Raw genomic sequence first — 18458 nt, forward strand, 5'->3', positions numbered from 1 at the left:
TGCTTCTCCTGCTGCCCTCTCCTGTGGTGGCCTCCACTGGACCCACTCAGCCAGACCCAGTGGATGGAAAGGAGATTGGATTCCTTCTATCCCCACAGAGCACCTTCCAAGTCCTTCCTAAACCTCCCTCTCTATCCCTCTCTTTTGAGATGCACTGTCATAGTCTGTTTTATCTAATTTCTCTGAGGATTGCATTGATTTATTGGCCTCCTTGACCAGTATTGCGCTTTTTTTGATGACTTTTCTGCTTGGCTACTCTACTTTCTCTTCTCTGAAATACCCACTAACATCCCCGCTACAGCTTACCTCCTCAACTTAACCTCTTCTTTTGACCTAACACAATGGCAGGTGTGGGGCATCCCCCTGTCAAAACACAACAGCTCAGCGGGGTTAGTACAGTGACTCCCACCAGAGATGACATCAACCCCCCGCTGGGTTGAACGAAAAAAAACTAGGAGTGTGTGCCCTACTTAGGGGTTATGTAGAAGGTATAACTTTGGAAAAATCGTCCAGTGACCCAACAGTTTGATGGCATAATTTGTGAGCTCCTCTGTATTGCAGCACACACACTGCATCATCATGGAAGATAAGTCAAAACGGAGTGCACAAAAACACTTCACACCTCTTTGCATTCCCCACTCCACCCGATCTCTCCAATTCTTTCAAATATTTTCCAGCTATAATCCCCAGTTATGGTTGGGTAGAAACTGTCCAGCAGAAGGACAACAATTTGAAGAGGCCCAGATAGGGAGAGATGAGGAAGGGGTTATTTAGCAATGAAAACTGGAGTGTAGCATCTGAGACAAAACTGACCAATGATAGGACAATATGTAGTCCTCTTGATTAGTGTTTTTAAATTTGGGGACACAAGGAAGGTGTTTTGCTGCTCTTAAACTTACAGATTGGCAGCTGAGATAAATAGAAACTTTTGAAAATGAGTGACCCTGATGATGACGATTGGTCAGGGGGTGGAGCATGTGAAGGTGTGTGTAGTTCCATGCTAAATGGTGGGTGTAGCCAAATGGTGAGTGTGGTTAAATAGGGGAAAACAACCATTTAACTCCTTACTTTACCATGCTAACATTGTACATCCAATACGATTCAGATAATTATTCGCTTACACAAAAGCCAGCATAGATCACATGACCACAACAATGAGGATGGATGAGGACCAGAGTCGCATGACTGAGAGGATACTAAACCTCACCCTGGAGATCATCTACCTGCTGACTGGAGAGGTGAGAAGGATTCTGGGAGGTCCTTTGACTAATCCCTATTAATAAAACTTAGACCTGACCGGGGAGATGAGGAGGATTCTAACATACTATTCCCATTGGTTTTCCAATACAGAGATTTCCTCTTCCGAAGTCAGGTGATCATATGACCATCACAGTGCCTCCATGTGACTCCCTAAAACCTGAGAGACACAACATGCAGAAGATTCTAGAAGTCACCAAGAAGATGATGGAGCTGCTGACAGGAGAGGTGAGCGGTGCTGGGAATTCTGGGACATTATCCAGTAACAGACAAGGGATGTGTCTGGATAGTGACTGTATCATTGTGTGTGTCAGGTTCCTATGAGGTGTCAGGATGTCACTGTCTATTTCTCCATGGAGGAGTGGGAGTATTTAGAAGGACACAAGGATCTCTACAAGGACGTCATGATGGAGAATCAGCCGCCCCTCACATCACCGGGTAAGAGGAGACTTAATTGTAAAGGAGAGAGAAGTACGGAGGGTCCACTTAGATCGTCCATTATCCGGTAAACACATAGAAACATTGTATTCAGTCAGTTTGTGTGTTTCCTACAGATGGATCCAGTAATAGAAACCCACCAGAGAGATGTCCCCAACCTCTGTATTCCCAGGATTCCACACAGGAAGGTCACACCATCCCTCACCATGATCAGGTAGGTGGAGTAAAGGTTCTGGAACATAAAGTGTTTGAACACGGCAGCGCTCTCTCCAGCAACTTGGTAGCAGTCTCAGTCAGTGTCAGTGATGATCCCAGGTACCAGGGTGTGTCCTGTATGGTGCCTCTGTCCATCTTAAATGCTCTGGTTAATCTCCTGCCAGTGACCGGATACACACATGCGCACACAGACACACACACACACCTCAGAACATTAATAAATCTGGGATCTTTAGTTGCTCTGGTCAGTCCACAAAGCAAGATTAGTCTGTATGGAACTATCTCTCCCACAATCAGCAGTTCCTTTCAGCATTCTCAGCAATTCAAGCAGTCCAAAACCTCTTCCTCTGTGTGGTGGGTGGACTTAACAGGCTGCACAAACCTCTGTAATACTAGAGTCCAATTACACCTGTGCCTGTCCCTCTGTAAACAGAAGCAGGGACAGCAGCAGAAATCATGAAACTGCAGCTGCCCATCTTTGCTAGCATTGCTGCCTGAGGCTATACACTCCCACCACCAAAGGTCTTTGGTCCCCGAAGAAACAGCAGGGCCCGGTAAAAGGTAAAAATGTAGCCACTCTTCTTTGCTGGCATTGCTGACCAGGGCTACAATTAGTCATTTAGTTATTAACAGGTTAAAAAATGCTATGAATAAGTGACTTCTGCATACTAAATTAAGAATTCATACTCCTAGAGAGCGATCGCTACATTGTGTTACGAGTGTCTGTATTTTCGGTGTATGGTCTATCATTATTCTGTTAATCGTGTGTGGGTGTGTTCCCGCTGTGTTCCTAGATATGAGTGCCACATCCCAATATGAGAAGCATATTTGGAGAATCCCCTTGGGGTGGGACTTTTAAGGCCACTCAAAACAAAAATATACAATTGAAAAAGTAATAATGATAAATATATATAAATTTTATTATACAAAAATATAGAAAATTAATATACAACAGTATATGATGAAAAATTGTAAAATTGGCAAAACTGATGTTTATAAAAAGATGTACATAACACTCAACCAACTATTCCATGCAAGATCCGACGTTTCAAGGTAAAAACCTCTTCTTCAGGGATTTTAGTGGAAATAGTTTTTCTGTAAGTATTAGAAAGATATATCATAGCAAACAATTAACAATACATTAACAAAATATGAGTATAGATAGATTTAGAGTATAGACATATACTTCATATGACAAAAACATTTAAATGCAAATATATATACACTTACATGGTTGAAGAACGTATGGACATCAAAATTGTTTCGCCATAGGATAAAAACATGGAGTATTAACGACACCCACAAAGATTATTGTCAGCTTTGTCTATAGGGAGAAGCTTGCTGTAGGCACTAAACCTTCTCCCTATAGACAAAGCTGACAATAATCTTTGTGGGTGTCGTTAATACTCCATGTTTTTATCCTATGGCGAAACAATTTTCATGTCCATACGTTCTTCAACCATGTAAGTGTATATATATTTGCATTTAAATGTTTTTGTCATATGAAGTATATGTCTATACTCTAAATCTATCTATACTCATATTTTGTTAATGTATTGTTAATTGTTTGCTATGATATATCTTTCTAATACTTACAGAAAAACTATTTCCACTAAAATCCCTGAAGAAGAGGTTTTTACCTTTGAAACGTTGGATCTTGCATGGAATAGTTGGTTGAGTGTTATGTACATCTTTTTATAAACATCAGTTTTGCCAATTTTACCATTTTTCATCATATACTGTTGTATATTAATTTTCTATATTTTTGTATAATAAAATTTATATATATTTATCATTATTACTTTTTCAATTGTATATTTTTGTTTTGAGTGGCCTTAAAAGTCCCACCCCAAGGGGATTCTCCAAATATATTATTCTGTTAATCGGTATGAAACTGCACGCAGATTAGAGTCAGTGTGTATAAGCTACTGTATTTGGAAGACAGGAATCTGGAAGTGTGTGGGTATGGCTCCCTAGCAAACCAGTTGGCTTACAAACTAAAGGTGGTGACAAACTACCCTACCTGTGTGGTGTGTGTGGGGGCAGTGGGAAAGTGAATGTCAAGATTCTAGGTTATAGTATAGCTTGGGGACTCTCGGAAGTGTTTCCACGACCCTTACACCAGATTGTATGCAAGATTTATATCTTCCTGTATGTGGCCAGGCTTTGGGTCAAGTTTCCCTTCAGTGGTTGCCATTGGTATTGCAGGCTGTGATAATGCTTTCACAGCACTTTTTTTTTTTTTTTTTTTTACCTTTTTAGAGTAAGCTCTCTCACCATTTCTCTTCCACTGACCTCAGTTAGTGAGTCTCTATGGCTGTGCTCCTTCACAATGGTATTTTCTGCCATTCTGTTGATTTAGGTTGAAGATCTGATGAACATGAATGTTGAGGGTCAAGTAGAGGAGGACACTCCTACAGAGATCAGCACAGGTAAGCCATAAAATATTCTTCTGTTATCTCTGCTGTGTTACTGCACACTGATTGGTCCAGAGTAGGGCGGGAGATAAGTGACATCATAGGTTGATTATAGTTACCTCCTTGTACTGATACCCATCCTGCACATTAGATCTACTTTTCTCCCAGATAAACCCCCTTCTCTGTGCTGCAGACACAATTTATTTATTCAGACCTGATTTATGTATAGCGATGAGCTGTATCTGGGTCCATTTCAGGGCGGGTTGGACGAACTTTATCGAAGTTCAGATCCTGAATCCAAAAGGCAATGGGAGTTGAATCTTTGAAATCAGTAATGGTCATTTTCTATGCTAATAGGCAAGGGATTGTCAAGTTGATGGAGGGGGGCTGTGCTCTCTGCCCTGGGGTACATGTACCAAAAAAAAAAAATGTAAAGTTTAATTTGGCCTGGAGCATTGATTGCAATAATGACTGTAGCGCCACCCCTGTGAGGGCCATTAAGAAATGACTGACTCCAGAGGTTGCCCTGACCCTGCAAGCCTTCTGACACCCTGGGTTCGGACATGTTTCAAAGTTAAGCCCCGTACACACGTACCGATTGTCGGCCGAACGATCGACCGCCTTTTGTCCAGGGCTGTCGTGTCTGTTGAAAACTGCAAAAGACTGCACACGAATTTTGTCGGCCAACAACAGCCGACTGCAGAAGTGATGTCATGTGATGGTTAACTTTCCTTGTCTTTTTTCTTTTCTGAGCATGCCCAGTCTTGCTAATCTGCTGTCTGTCGGCCGAAATCTGTACTGACTGGCGAACAATCGGCCGTTCTGGAGTTGGCCAACAAAAATTTTAATGCCTGCACGACATATTCTGTTCGGCCGAAAATGCGCTGTCGGCTGTCGGAAGCATCATACTAACAAGCCTACAATCGGTCGTCGGCCGAATATTTACGGCCGACAATCGGTACGTGTGTACGGGGCTTTAGTAATGCAATCACACAGACACCAAGCTGTGATAAAGTAACCAAGAGTACTGTAAAGTTCTTTAAGTATACAGTGAATCTGGAAAGTATTCACAGCGCTTCACTTTTTCCACATTTTGGTTATGTTACAGCCTTATTCCAAAATGGATTAAATTCATTAATTTCCTCAAAATTCTACAACCAGTACCACATAATGACAATGTGAAAGAAGTTTGTTTGAAGTCTTTGCAAATGTATTAAAAATAAAAAACGAAAACATCCCATGTACATAAGTATACACAGCCTTTGCTATGACACTCAACATTGAGCTCAGGTGCATCCTGTTTCCACTGATCATATTAGAGATGTTTCTACAACTTGATTGGAGTCCACCTGTAGAAAAATCAGTTGATTGGACGTGATTTGGAAAGGCACACACCTGTCTATATAAGGTCCCACAGTTAACAGTGCGTGTCAGAGCACAAACCAAGCCATGAAGTCCAAGGAATTGTCTGTAGAAAGGATTTGTATAGAGGCACAGATCTGGGGAAGAGTACAGCATTGAGCACAGTGACCTCCATCATCAGTAAGTGGAAGAAGTTTGGAACCACCAGGACTCTTCCTAGGCCAAACTGAGCGGGAATAGAGCCTTGGTGAGGGAGGCTACCAAGAACCCGATTGTCACTCTCACAGAGCTCCAGCGTTTCTCTGTGGAGAGAGGAGAACCTTCCAGAAGAACCATCTCTGCAGCACTCCACCAATCAGGCCTGTATGGTAGAGTGGCCAGATGGAATCCACTCCTCAGTAAAAGGCACATGATAGCCCACCTAGAGTTTGCCCAAAGGCACCTGAAGGACTCTCAGGCCATGATAAACAAAATTCTCTGGTCTGATAAAACAAAGATTGAACTCTTTGGCCTGTATGGCAAGTGTCATGTCTGGAGGAAACCAGGCACCGCTCATCACCTGGCCAATACCATCCCTACAGTGAAGCATAATGGTGGCAGCATCATGCTGTGGGACTGTTTTTTCAGCGGTAGGGAACTGGGAGGATAGTCAAGATCGAGGGAAAGATGAATGCAGCAATGTACAGAGACATCTGGATGAAAACCTGCTCTAGAGCGCTCTGGATCTCGGACTGGGGCGAAGGTTCAACTTCAAGCAGGACAACGACCCTAAGCACACAGCCAAGATAGCAAAGGAGTGGCTACGGGACAACCCTGTCAATGTCCTTGAGTGTCCCAGACTTGAACCCGATTTGAACATTTCTGGAGAGATCCGAAAGTGTACCGACACTCCCCATCCAACCTGATAAAAGCTTGAGAGGTCCTGCAAAGAAGAATGGGGGGAAACTGCCCAAAAATAGGTGTGCCAAGCTTGTAGCATCATACTCAAAAAGACTTGAGGCTGTAATTGGTGCCAAAGGTGCTTCACCAAAGTATTGAGCAAAGGCTGTGATACTTATGTACATGGGATTTATTTTTATTTTTATTTTTTTAATTAAATTTGCAAAGATTTCAAACTTCCTTCCTTCACGTTGTCATTATAGGGTATTGTTTGTAGAATTTTTGAAAAAAATAAAGAATTTAATCCATTTTGGAATAAGGCTGTAACATAACAAAATGTGGAAAAGAAGTGAAGCGCTGTGAATACTTTCTAGATGCACTTTATAGGGCAGTAATAGCTTAGGCAGATCTTATTTTCCAGTATAACACTATTACAATTAACACAGAGCTGCAATACATATAAAATTACATTAAGTTGAAAGAAGTAATCAGTCAAACCTGAGAGCGAGGCTATGACCACAGGTGTGAGAGGAAGGAGAGTGACCTTTTATATCGAAATGCTCTGCTCAACCACTGGTGCCACAGGTCTAATAAACTCTGTGACACAAATATAAAACCAACCAGAAAGGTACCAGTAGAACATTTGGAAAGGGCTCCCCTTAAATGGGTCTAGATACCGAGTCCATTAAAGGGGGGGGGGGGGTTGAGAAGTCTTTGTGGTATAGAGCTTCTGTCTACAGCTAGCTAAACAAGGTCCTAGAAAGAGATTCCTGCATAATTGCTCCAATGCTGTGTGTAGCAAGTGCAAGGTGTCTCCTTGTTGGAACTTTGATGCAACGCAATTGGATAAAGGTGTCTGCATGCAGTATCTCTAGGGTATATAGATGGTGGGCTTCTGGCTGATCACCAATCCAGATGATACCAGGCTCAGGGGAATAGGAAGGGACAGGTCCTAAAGCAGGCTCCTGAAGAATGTGCTCAGATTGAGGCTCTTGGCCGCACGCTTTGCTTTGCTGTGATGCAGTGGGATCTGTGCTGAGGGTGATAAATGTGACCCCAAACTGTCACTGAACTGACAGGAAGGTGAATGCATCTGCACACACACACACACCAGATGCTCTTTCGCTGCCCAGGCCGCAGTGCCATACCGTACTCCTCCGACCGTCCGGGGCTCTGCTTGCAGCTGAAGGCCATGTTCCCAAGAGAGCGACTCCTTCCCAGCATAGGCTATATATCACCTCCCCCAGCATTCTGTTCTCTCCCTCCAGATGGCTGGAACTTGTAGTCCACAACGGTCCGACCCCAGTGTAAACTTGGCTCTTCGGACTACATGTCCCAAGATAATTTGCTCCTGTCTTAAATCTCACTCGCTCTGCATTCGGGATGGGACAATACAGTGTATTGACTGAGTACTAGAGGGAACAGCCTCATTGTGGCTGGTGTTACAGTGTTTCCTCCAGGCAACAGGCAATTTAACCATCACCTGGCTACATGACATAATAACACGATTAAAGTATTTATGGAGAAAGACTCTATAGAAATATTTCATTAATGCAATGTATACTATTTACGAAAGAAAAAGATGTCGTTTTATTTGCGGGTAAATGATGGCTTAAGCCTACATCTGTTCCCTGGTCCTTTTATTTATACAAGACCCTTTTGGCCCTAGATGAGCATCAGGTAAAGATGTTAATAGGGATCACATGGGGGAAAAAAAGGGTGCCTCATAAAAATACATACAAGACCCTAAGGCTCGGTTCACACTGAGGCGACTTGTCAGTCGTGCTCCAGTGCAATTTAACCATTCTAATTGACTTAAAAAAAGGTTCCTGCACTACTTGGGGGCAACTTCAGAGCGCTGTGCATTGACTTCTATTAAAGAAGTAGTTTGCAAGCCACGCTAAAGTTGCGCTCTGCGGAGCAGCTTCAAAGTTGGACGACTTTGAAGCCACCCCAGTGTGAACCGAGCCTTGTCTGAACATGCAGCCTGGCAGGAAAGCAGGGAGAAGCGTGTGCCCCTCCCTTTCCCCCTCCTGAACAATACCTGGCCACATGCACTCAAAATGGGTGGGGGGAGTACTTTGTGTGAGTGCCCGCACCTGGCACAAAACCTCATCCTCATGTTGATGAGGACAAGATTATCTTTCCTACAGACCTGGCCCACTAGTTGTGGGGGTCTGTGGGCGAAGGCTGATCAGAGCCTGGAAGCCCCCCTTTAAAACATGGGGGCCCTCAGTTTCTGCCCCTCAGTGTGAATGACCAAGAGGTACATAGTAACCCTACTGTTCTGTTCCAAATGCAGCTTTATGTATTGACATACCCCCCTAGACCCAGTCAGCCTGAACAGTATGGTCACCTTCTGACTTGGCACCATCCACAGGCAGCATAAATCTTCAATCGGACACAGAAGTTGAATCCAACGCAACTTAAGCTAGCTGTGGTACAGATGGTGATTTTCCAGGCTTATAAAGGGCAAGAAATCAATCAGTTTTTAAGCCCTGTCTGTGAGCAGAACTAACACTAGCGTGGTCTAGGGAGGGTCTAGCTAGGACTGAACTAACTAGCACTAACTGTCTTGTTGAGATGAAAAGTAAGGAGTAACATAGGAAACTGAAACACTTCTATTTCCAACCGAAAATGCTTTTCCATACACCCTCCAGTGCTGCTTGTCACCAGAAGCCTAGGCCTTTGGCCACTTGTTCTATGCTAAAGTGTCTGCAAGTCTGAACTTTGAATCTCTTCATTATCAGCGGTCATTTGACCTAGTGCCTAGGTTTGTGGTTGCGGAAAAAGCATGCACCTCCCCTGTCCCCACTGGTTCCTGCTCTTCTGACAAGGCTGTGTAAATGTAGAAGGTATCTGCGAGGAGGACCAAAGGTCCTTTTACTATAGAGGGGAAGTCACAGCTGGATGAGACATCCACAGAGCATATCTACCTGTTTCAGATGGAATCTTGATTTTGAGGAACTCACCCTCTTGTATCTGTTGATCGTGTTTTTATATTTTTCCAGGACAGGCCATCAAGAAATCCTCAAAGGAACGTCTTACTTTATCTCTAAGCTGTAAAATAGCAGATGGGGACATCACAAGAGTATGTGCAGAAGAAAAGACAATGAGCTCCGCTATGGATGGTGAACTTCACAGTGTGGATAGACCATCGATTCCCTCTGACTCTGAGCAACCTCGTACTGTAAGGGATGGTGCGGGAAATAAGGGGAAGGAGAATATTCCTGGTCCAGAATGTGGGGAAAGTTGTAACTATAAATCAAGTCTTTCTATACATCAGTGTTCTCACACTGGTGGGAAGCTACATTCCTGTTCTGAATGCAGGAAAGGTGTTTTAAAAAATTTAGAACGCTTCATACATTCCAGATCTCATACAGGCAAAAAGTCGTATTCCTGTACCAAGTGCAAAAAATGTTTTTCACAATTGTCCCATCTTTACATACATCAGAGGTCCCACATGAGGGCAAAGCCATATTCTTGTCCTGAGTGTGGGAAATGTTTTTCAAGGAAATCAACCCTGGTTATACATCAAAGATCTCACGCAGTGGAGATGCTGTACTCCTGCCCTGAATGTGATAAAAGTTTTTCACGTAAGTCCAAACTTTACACACATCAGAAGATTCACACAGGAGAGAAGCCGCATTCCTGTCCAGAGTGTGGGAAGTGTTTTTCGGAGAAGTCTCATCTTTACACGCATCAGAGGATTCACAAAGGAGAGAAGCCGCATTCCTGTCCTGAGTGTGGGAAATGTTTCTCAGAGAAATCAAGCCTTGTTAGACATCAAAGATCTCACACAGGTGAGAAGCCGTATTCTTGTGCTGTGTGTGGGAAATGTTGTTCAAAGAAATCGCACCTTATTGTACATCAAAGATCTCACACAGGTGAGAAGCCGTATTCCTGTCCTGAATGTGAGAAATGTTTTACGCGGGCAACGCATCTTAACAGACATCAGTTTTCTCACACAGGGGAGAAGCCATATTGTTGTTCTGAGTGTGGGAAGTGTTTCTCAGAGAAATCAGGCCTTGTTAGACATCAAAGGTCTCACACAGGTGTAAAGCCTTATTCCTGTCCTGAGTGTGGGAAATGTTTCTCGATGAAATCGGAACTTGTTAGACATCAAAGATCTCACACAGGTGAGAAGGCGTATTCCTGTGCACAGTGTGGGAAATGTTTTTTGAGGAAATCAAAACTTGTTGTACATCAAAGAACTCACACCGGAGAGAAGCCATATTCCTGTCCTGAGTGTGGAAAATGTTTCACAGAAAAATCAAGCCTTGTTCGACATCAAACATCTCACACAGGTGAGAAGCCGTATTCCTGTCCTGAATGTGGAAAATGTTTTACGCGGGCAACGCATCTTAACAGACATCAGTTGTCTCACACAGGGGAGAAGCCATATCGTTGTCCTGAGTGTCGGAAGTGTTTCTCGATAAAATCAGAACTTGTTAGACATCAAAGATCTCACAAAGGTGAGAAGCCATATTCCTGTGCGGAGTGTAAGAAATGTTTTTCAAAGAAATCAAAACTTCTTGTACATCAAAGATCTCACACAGGGGAGAAGCCATATTCCTGTCCTGAGTGTGGGAAAAGTTTCCCAGAAAAATCAAGCCTTGTTAGACATCAAAGATCTCACACAGGTGAGAAGCCGTACTCCTGCCCTAAGTGTGGGAAATGTTACTCAGAGAAATCAAGTGTTGTTAGACATCAAACATCTCATAAAGGCAAGAAGCCGTATTCCCGAACTTAGTGTGGGAAATGTTTCTCAAAGAAATCACATTTGTTATACATCAAAGATCTCACTGAGGTAGGAAGCCAAAGTCCTTCCCTGAGTGAAGAAATTGTTTTCACTGGTGTCCCATCTTCACATTCATCAGAGGTTTCACACATGGAGAAGCAGTGTCCCTGCCCTGAGTGCAGAAATAGATTTTTTTTTTTTTTTTACAGAAATCAGACCTTGTTATACAATAAAGATCTTACACAGGTGAAAACCGTATTCCTGTCCTGATTGTGAGAAATCGCATCCACAGAAAACAAAACGTCTCACACAGGGAAAGCTTTATTCCTGTCCTGAATGTGAAATATCTATACATGGAAATCAGACTTTATTATACATCAGAGATCTTGCACAGAGAAGAAGACATATTTGTCTTAAATGTGGGAAATGTTTTCCTAATAACTCCATGGCACACCACACATGGGTTGGCTCTGTCCTCTGTTCAACTTCCTCAGGACCTAGCGCACTAAATCTGAGGTGGAAAGATTTGGTGATGGGCCTCTAATGGGGTCTCCTGAATAAAAGCTGATTGTGGGGAATTTTAACCAGATAAGTACCCATTTATACTGCTGGGGTGTCCTGCATTGGATATTGCGTCTTATGTGAAGTATGATCATACCTACTACTTGCTGCACTATATGGCATCAGAGTGTTGTCTGCCATTCAGCTGCCTCTCTCCCTGTGCAGTGCCTGTGTTGTTATTAGGGCTGCAACTAACGATTTTTTTCATAATTGATTAGTTGGCTGATTTATTGTTTCGATTAATCAGATAAAATTAAAAAAAAAACTCAGTGTGGCATATAATTTTAGTTATGTAAAGTTAAAAAAGGACAATTTATTCTTGAATATTTCTATGCAGTGGTAAATACAAATAACCAGCGCTATGATAAGAAAAGATATACCTGTGCTCAAATCCCAATAGCTTGTACATGTGGACCAAGCCTATTTCTGACACTTATTGTTTACAAGTTTAAAATAATTTTATTTTTTTTTTTGCTAGAAAATAATAAAAAAACATATTTTTTATATATATATATATATATATATATATATATATATTAGAAATCGACCGATATCGTTTTTTTACCACAGATACCGATATTTTGGTCATCGGATATCGGTATCTGCCGATCTTTTCGGACATTAAACATTTTTTATGTTTTTTTAAAATGTCTACAGGTACTGTGGTGGAGGGATCTGGGGGTCTAAAAGACCCCAAACTACTCCTCTGCACTTAAAAGCATTTAAAACGCCAAGTTTGGCTGTTTTGAATGCTGTACATTTTTTTTAATTCGGCGCCGCCAGTACCCGGAAGTGATGTCATGGCATGTCATCACATTACTTCCGGGTACGCAGGCGGTGCCAAATTCAAAGGAATGGAGACCTGGGTCAGACGGGGGCGGTGAAGGTAGGATTCCCGGTGCGACGGGAGACCCGGGCGAGCTGCGGAAGGTACATGCCCTCCCGCTCCTTGGAATGACAGCCGAGTGGCTTCTCAGCCGCATCGGATGTCATTACAAGACAGCCGACCGTCAGCTATGAACACCGGTACCGGGGTGATGCCTCTAGCTGCAGGCATCACCCCGTTACAAGTACTTTCCCAAAATATCGGTAATTTAAAAGCCGATTCCGATATATCGGGGAAAGTGCAGATCGGTCCCCGAGATATCTGTGTTGCCGATAATAGGTTGATCTTTAATATATATATATATATATATTGTGATATTTGGGGGTGATAGCTCCAAGGGATCACGTGCACAAGCCAGGTAAACTTAAACAAGACTTGGTTTATTTTCTTCCACAACAGAAAATAAAGCTTCCAGCAGCAAACAGTTCAGAAAACAGGTATAACTTAAAAGTCCACTTAACTCCAGCATAAATGGTAAATGAAAATATGATACCGGCTTTTGGCAGGGGCTTGTACCCCAAGTATGCAGTCCCAAGCAGCCGTCAAGTCTCCACCCACCATGCAGCAAACAAACACTTGTTTGTAGCAGTTCAGTCTCCCAGGTGTATCTCCAGCTCCTTACTCTCCCACACCCACTGACACTACTTCCTGTCTTTAGAGCTGTTCTCACTGGGAGAGGGCTTAACCCTCGCTTTCCTGAGATCCCATACTTCCCTTACAGGGACCACAGTCCAAATATTGGTGCAATGTAACATCCATCCAGGACCCAACCTCTATGACCTCCACAATATATATATATAATATATTTCTCTTGCGTCCTCCGACAGTCGCCGCCCACTCATACAGTCTTCACCAATGGGTATTGACCTCTTATCCATAGGAGCAAGCTAGGCATAAGACTTGTTAAAAACAAAGCATTTACATAGACACACCTATGGGGGCTGTCCCACTGGTCCAATACCCCCCTGCTATCAGCCAAGCCATTACAACTCAGTTTGTCTTCTGCCTAGTTAGAGTGAGATAGGCTCTTCCTTGTGCTGGGGCTACAGTCTCAGCCTTCTTCTGTTTCTTTATGATTTTATTTAAAGAAATGTGCTTTTTTCTTTTACATTACTAGCTGTTTATTTCTCAGCTTTTAGTTAGTCACTTCTTCAAGATGATGACGGCGTTGCGGAGCTGGGAGTCGGACTGGTCATCCTGGTTTTCCAGGACAGAGGGCCTTATGGAATCCCAGCCCGCCATCGAGCGTTTAGCAGGCTATGTGTTAGCCCTGGCCTCGCAAACGACCCATCCCTGTCCTCAGGGATGCAAGCCTGCGAGGTGGCTACCTCGCCTGGACGCCTCATCCACGGTTCTCCGTGCACTGCTAGCGTCCTGCATTTTTTGGCTGACAGCACCCCTCCCGTCTGAGGATGGGAGGTTTCCCGTCGATGAGAGGCACCCCACGCCATCGGGTACAGGTAAGTACATTCTGTGTGGGGCCTCTGTCTGGGGCTGGCAGTCCTGTGTGTCTGTGTTATCCCCTCATGTCTGTGCGTTTTTGGGCTCCCTGATCCCGGTCCCTGCGGGGGTTTTTTCTCACAGCTAGTTCGCTGTGTGGGTTTGTGGGGGTCCCTCTCCTGTGTCACTTTAGGGTGCTTTTTGGAGGTACAGACACGTGTGGCGACCGCTGCGGGGTTAAACACCGCCGGTCCGCCATTTTAGGTGTGGGCAGCATGGCTGGCTTCACTGTGGGCGCTTATACAGCATTGTATGTAGTGTGTTTTTGGCGCCTTACGTGTCTTGTGTGTGGCAAAATGTTCGTTCCGAGCACATGTCGGCGGCCATTTTTCCGAAGCCTCCCATTACTTTCTATGGGCAACCATTTTTTCTTGGCCTGGAGTCTCAGTTCAGTCTCTTGCGGTGACATCACTTCCTCTTTCTGCTCTGAAGAGATCGGCTGCGGTGGTAACACATTGTGGGGGTCTGTCTGCTGTCCTTTTTTTGTGGAAATACTTCTGGCTATCAGCTTATTCCTGCTTAGGGGTCTGTCTTTCACAGTCTTTATAGCGGTGTGCTGTGGGGGTCCGCGGCGCGCTTAACCACTTAACGTCTAGCCACGTATACCTACGTCGGCTGACTTTGCGGGGTTATACCGGGATGATGCCTCTAGCTAGAGGCATCATCCCGGTACCGTGGTTTGAAGCCGACGGTCGGCTTTCTGTCGGTAACGACCGATGCGGCTCGGGAGCCGCTCGATCGTTACCCCGGGGGGCGGGAGGGGACAACCCCCCCCCTCCCGCCGCCTTCCGTTGACGTGGACGGGAGCCCCGAGCACCAAGCCGGCACGTCCGCCGGCTGGATGGAGTCCCGATGAATGCCGGAAACGGCATCGATCGAGTCTCCGATGACGTAACCCGGAGGCGGCGTCCATGACGTCACTTCCGGGTTACTGTGCTGCAAAAGGCGGCAGATTTGAAAAACGGCTGTATGCAAAAATGCCATTTTCGGCGTTTTGCATACAGGGAAGTGTAGTGGAGGGGTCTAGGGTCTTTTAGACCCTCGATCCCTCCATAAAGTGTACCTGTCACTACAAATTGGTGTCACAAGGGATGTTTACATTGCTTGTGACAGCAATAAAAGTGATCAGTTTTTTTTTTTTTTTTTAAAAACATGTAATAAAGTTTAAAAAAAAAGAAAAAATAATTAGGAAAAAAAAAAAATTTAGCCGCCCCCGTCACCGTTAGCCGCGAATGAAATCACTGTTCAAACCACACATGTGAGGTATCGCCGCGATCGCCAGAGCGTGGGCAATAATTTAAAAAAAAGAGCTACACTCTAACTCTAAACTGGTAACCGTTAAATAAATTTAAAGCGTCGCAGATTGAGATCTCTATTGACCGTAGTTTGTCGCCATCCCACGGGGGGGCGCAATTTTAAACCGTAACATGTTGGGTATCTATTTACTCGGCGTGACATCATCTTTCACAATATAGAAAAAAAATGGACTAACTTTACTGTTTAGTATTTTTTAAATGCAGTGAAATGTGATTTTTCAATTTTTTTCCAAAAAAATGGCGTTTTAAAGACCGCTGCGCAAATACCGCGTGACAAAAAATTTTGCAATGACTGACATTTTATTCTCCAGAGTCTTTGCTAAAAAAATATATATAATGTTTGGGGGTTTTAAGTAGTTTTCTAGCAAAAAATACTGATTTAAACTTGTAAACAAAAAGTGTCAAAAATAGGCTTAGTGGTAAAGTGGTTAAAGGGCCAGTACCTTAAAAAAAAAAAAAAGTTTTTTCCCTATGGAGTCTCAGGACAGCAAATTTCCCCCAGCCTTGGTGGGTGATTCATGTTCCTCTGAATCCTCTGCTCTGACTACTTTGTCTGCTGCAGTGGCGACTTTGGTGTCCAAAGTGGACATTCTGATGACTGAACGGGCTGATAGAAAAAGGCCTAGGCTTTCCTTTTCTTCTGATTCTGAATCTGACATGGTTGCCATAGGTAGCGTGCCCCTTGAAGGGTCTCGCTCTTCTCAGTCTGAGGGGGAGGCGGAGGTTGCAGGGGTGGATGATCCCCCCCCCCCCCCTGGATCTGCCGAAGACCGCGCAGCTATGGATGCGCTGATTCTTGCCATTAAGGAAACACTACATTTAGAGGATGAGCCCAATCCTCCGGGCATTGTGTCCTCTTTTGGTACGCACAGGACCCGCAAGGCAGCACAGGTCTTTCCTTGTCCCGCTGAGTTTCACGCTACTGTGAATGATCAGTGGGGTAATTTAAAACGCACCTTTGTGGTGCCAAAGAAGTTTCAACTCCTTTACCCCTTTGCGTTTCCTACGGATTCGCACTGGTGTGTAGCTCCTCAGGTGGATCACACTGTGGCCAGATTGAACAAGGCTACTCTGGTACCCACCGAAGATTCTCCGGTGTTTAAGGATCCTACGGATAGGAGGCTGGAGTCTCTTGCCCGACATTCCTACATGGTGGCGGGTTCCATGCTTAAACCTATTTTCGCCTCTGTAATGGTGGCTCAAGCCGTGGCGGATTGGATCAAGGTGCTCAAACGCACCCTCGTGGCTGATTCTGCCCCCCCTACTACCTTGGAGATGGTGGACCAGATTTATCAAGGGGTCATGTATTTGTCCGATGCGGCCTTAAATGAGGCACCATTGGCTGCACGCCTGTCCAGTGTCGCGGGGATTAACCGTCGCCTGATATGGTTGAAAAGCTGGTCGGCTGACCAGACTTCCAGGAAAACGGTGACTGACATCCCCTATGTGGGGTCTCGCCTTTTTGGGGAATCCCTGGATGAATTGGTTAAAGGAGTCACTGGGGGCAAGAGTACTCTGCTGCCCCAGAATCCTAAGGGTAAGTCTTTCCGCGGTAAGAGGGGTCCTTCCTTTAAACCAAACCAGGGGTCCTTTCATGCCTTCAAGGCGCAGAACAAGGGGAAACCTTTCAAGGGCCAGGGTGGCCAGAGAAAGCCCTGGACGGGCAAACCTAAAGCCGCCCAGGCTGGTGCAGCGCCTCAGTCCGCCTCTGCCTGAAGGGGCGCCCTCACCCGTTTCAAGGGTGGGGGGACGTCTGCGCGGTTTCCTCCAACCTTGGCTGCTCCGAATTCTGGACAGGTGGGTTCAGGAAATCATTCGATCAGGATACAAGATCGAATTCCTTTGCCGACCAGCGGACAGATTCTTTCCCTCAAATCTTTATTTTACCCCTGGGCGGTTGCAAGACCTGCATCAGGCGGTGCAGGATCTCCTCGACCAGGGGGTAGTCATCCCGGTGCCTTCTCGGGACAGATTCCGGGGGTTTTACTCGAATCTGTTCACTGTGCCCAGAAAGGAGGGCAAGGTGCGTCCGATTCTGGACTTAAAAGCTCTGACCCGCTTCGTGCGCGTTCAAAAGTTCTGCATGGAATCTATCCACCTGAAGGATGTGTATCTGCACATCCCCATATTCAAGGGTCATCAGAGGAGCCTCCGATTCGCTATCGCGGAGGAACACTATCAGTTTGTGGCGTCACCTTTCGGTCTTGCTTTGGCTCCGAGGGTGTTTACCAAAGTGCTGGCTCCCGTTCTGGGCCTGTTACGGGCACAGGGCATTGCGGTCTTGGGATATCTGGACGATCTTCTGTTAAGATCGAGTGCCAGTCAGAGCCTGCTGCGCGATCTGTCCACTACGGTTCAGACGATCCAGGAGTTCGGATGGACCATCAACGTTCAGAAGTCGACCTTGTCTCCCATATTTGGGAATGGTTCTGGACTCTGCTCAAGCAAAGGTGTTCCTGCCGGAGGACAAGCTCCGGACCCTACAGAACGAGGTCAGGTCCCTCAGGGACAAGGAATCCTCGTCACTCAGGACCTGTATGCAGTTCCTGGGATTAATGGTGTCAGCCTTCGAGGCGATAGCATTTGCACAGTTTCACACAAGGTCTCTCCAAGCAGAGATCTTGGCCAGATGGGACAGAGTGCCTCAGAGGGTCGCCGAACCAGAGAGGATCTTCTGTGGTGGCTTCAGTCCCCGACTGTGACGGAAGGGAAATCCTTCCGGCCGGTACTGTGGACGGTAATTACCACGGATGCCAGCCTGTCGGGCTGGGGTGGCGCCCTGGGCAACCTGTCTGCCCAGGGCACTTGGTCGGTGGAGGAATCCTCCCTACCCATCAACATACTGGAATTGAGAGCGATAAGGCTGTGCCTGCTCCACTGGTTGG

The 18458-nt window shown here is 45.1% G+C and overlaps 2 protein-coding genes and 1 pseudogene across 3 annotated transcripts in view; 2 read left to right on the forward strand and 1 right to left on the reverse strand.

The window, feature by feature from the left end:
* The window catches only part of LOC309550683 (uncharacterized protein), a 3164715-nt gene that overhangs the window by 3025407 nt on the left and 120850 nt on the right, over window positions 1-18458 (forward strand). The gene's annotated exons all lie outside the window — the stretch shown is intronic.
* The window catches only part of LOC309550793, a 1525103-nt pseudogene that overhangs the window by 1313854 nt on the left and 192791 nt on the right, over window positions 1-18458 (reverse strand). The window lies entirely within an intron of this gene.
* On the forward strand, window positions 1131-11322 carry LOC309550061 (uncharacterized protein; the record flags this gene model as incomplete). The annotated part of the gene is made up of 6 exons (XM_082250528.1): window positions 1131-1238; window positions 1351-1485; window positions 1572-1695; window positions 1812-1909; window positions 4274-4343; window positions 9581-11322. The coding sequence occupies exons 1-6, from the start codon at window positions 1143-1145 to the stop codon at window positions 11320-11322; spliced, it is 2265 nt and encodes a 754-aa protein (XP_082106654.1). The 5' UTR covers window positions 1131-1142.

The sequence above is a fragment of the Pelophylax lessonae genome (genome assembly GCF_965119305.1).
Source record: "Pelophylax lessonae genome assembly, chromosome: 3".
NCBI classification, from domain to species: domain Eukaryota; kingdom Metazoa; phylum Chordata; class Amphibia; order Anura; family Ranidae; genus Pelophylax; species Pelophylax lessonae.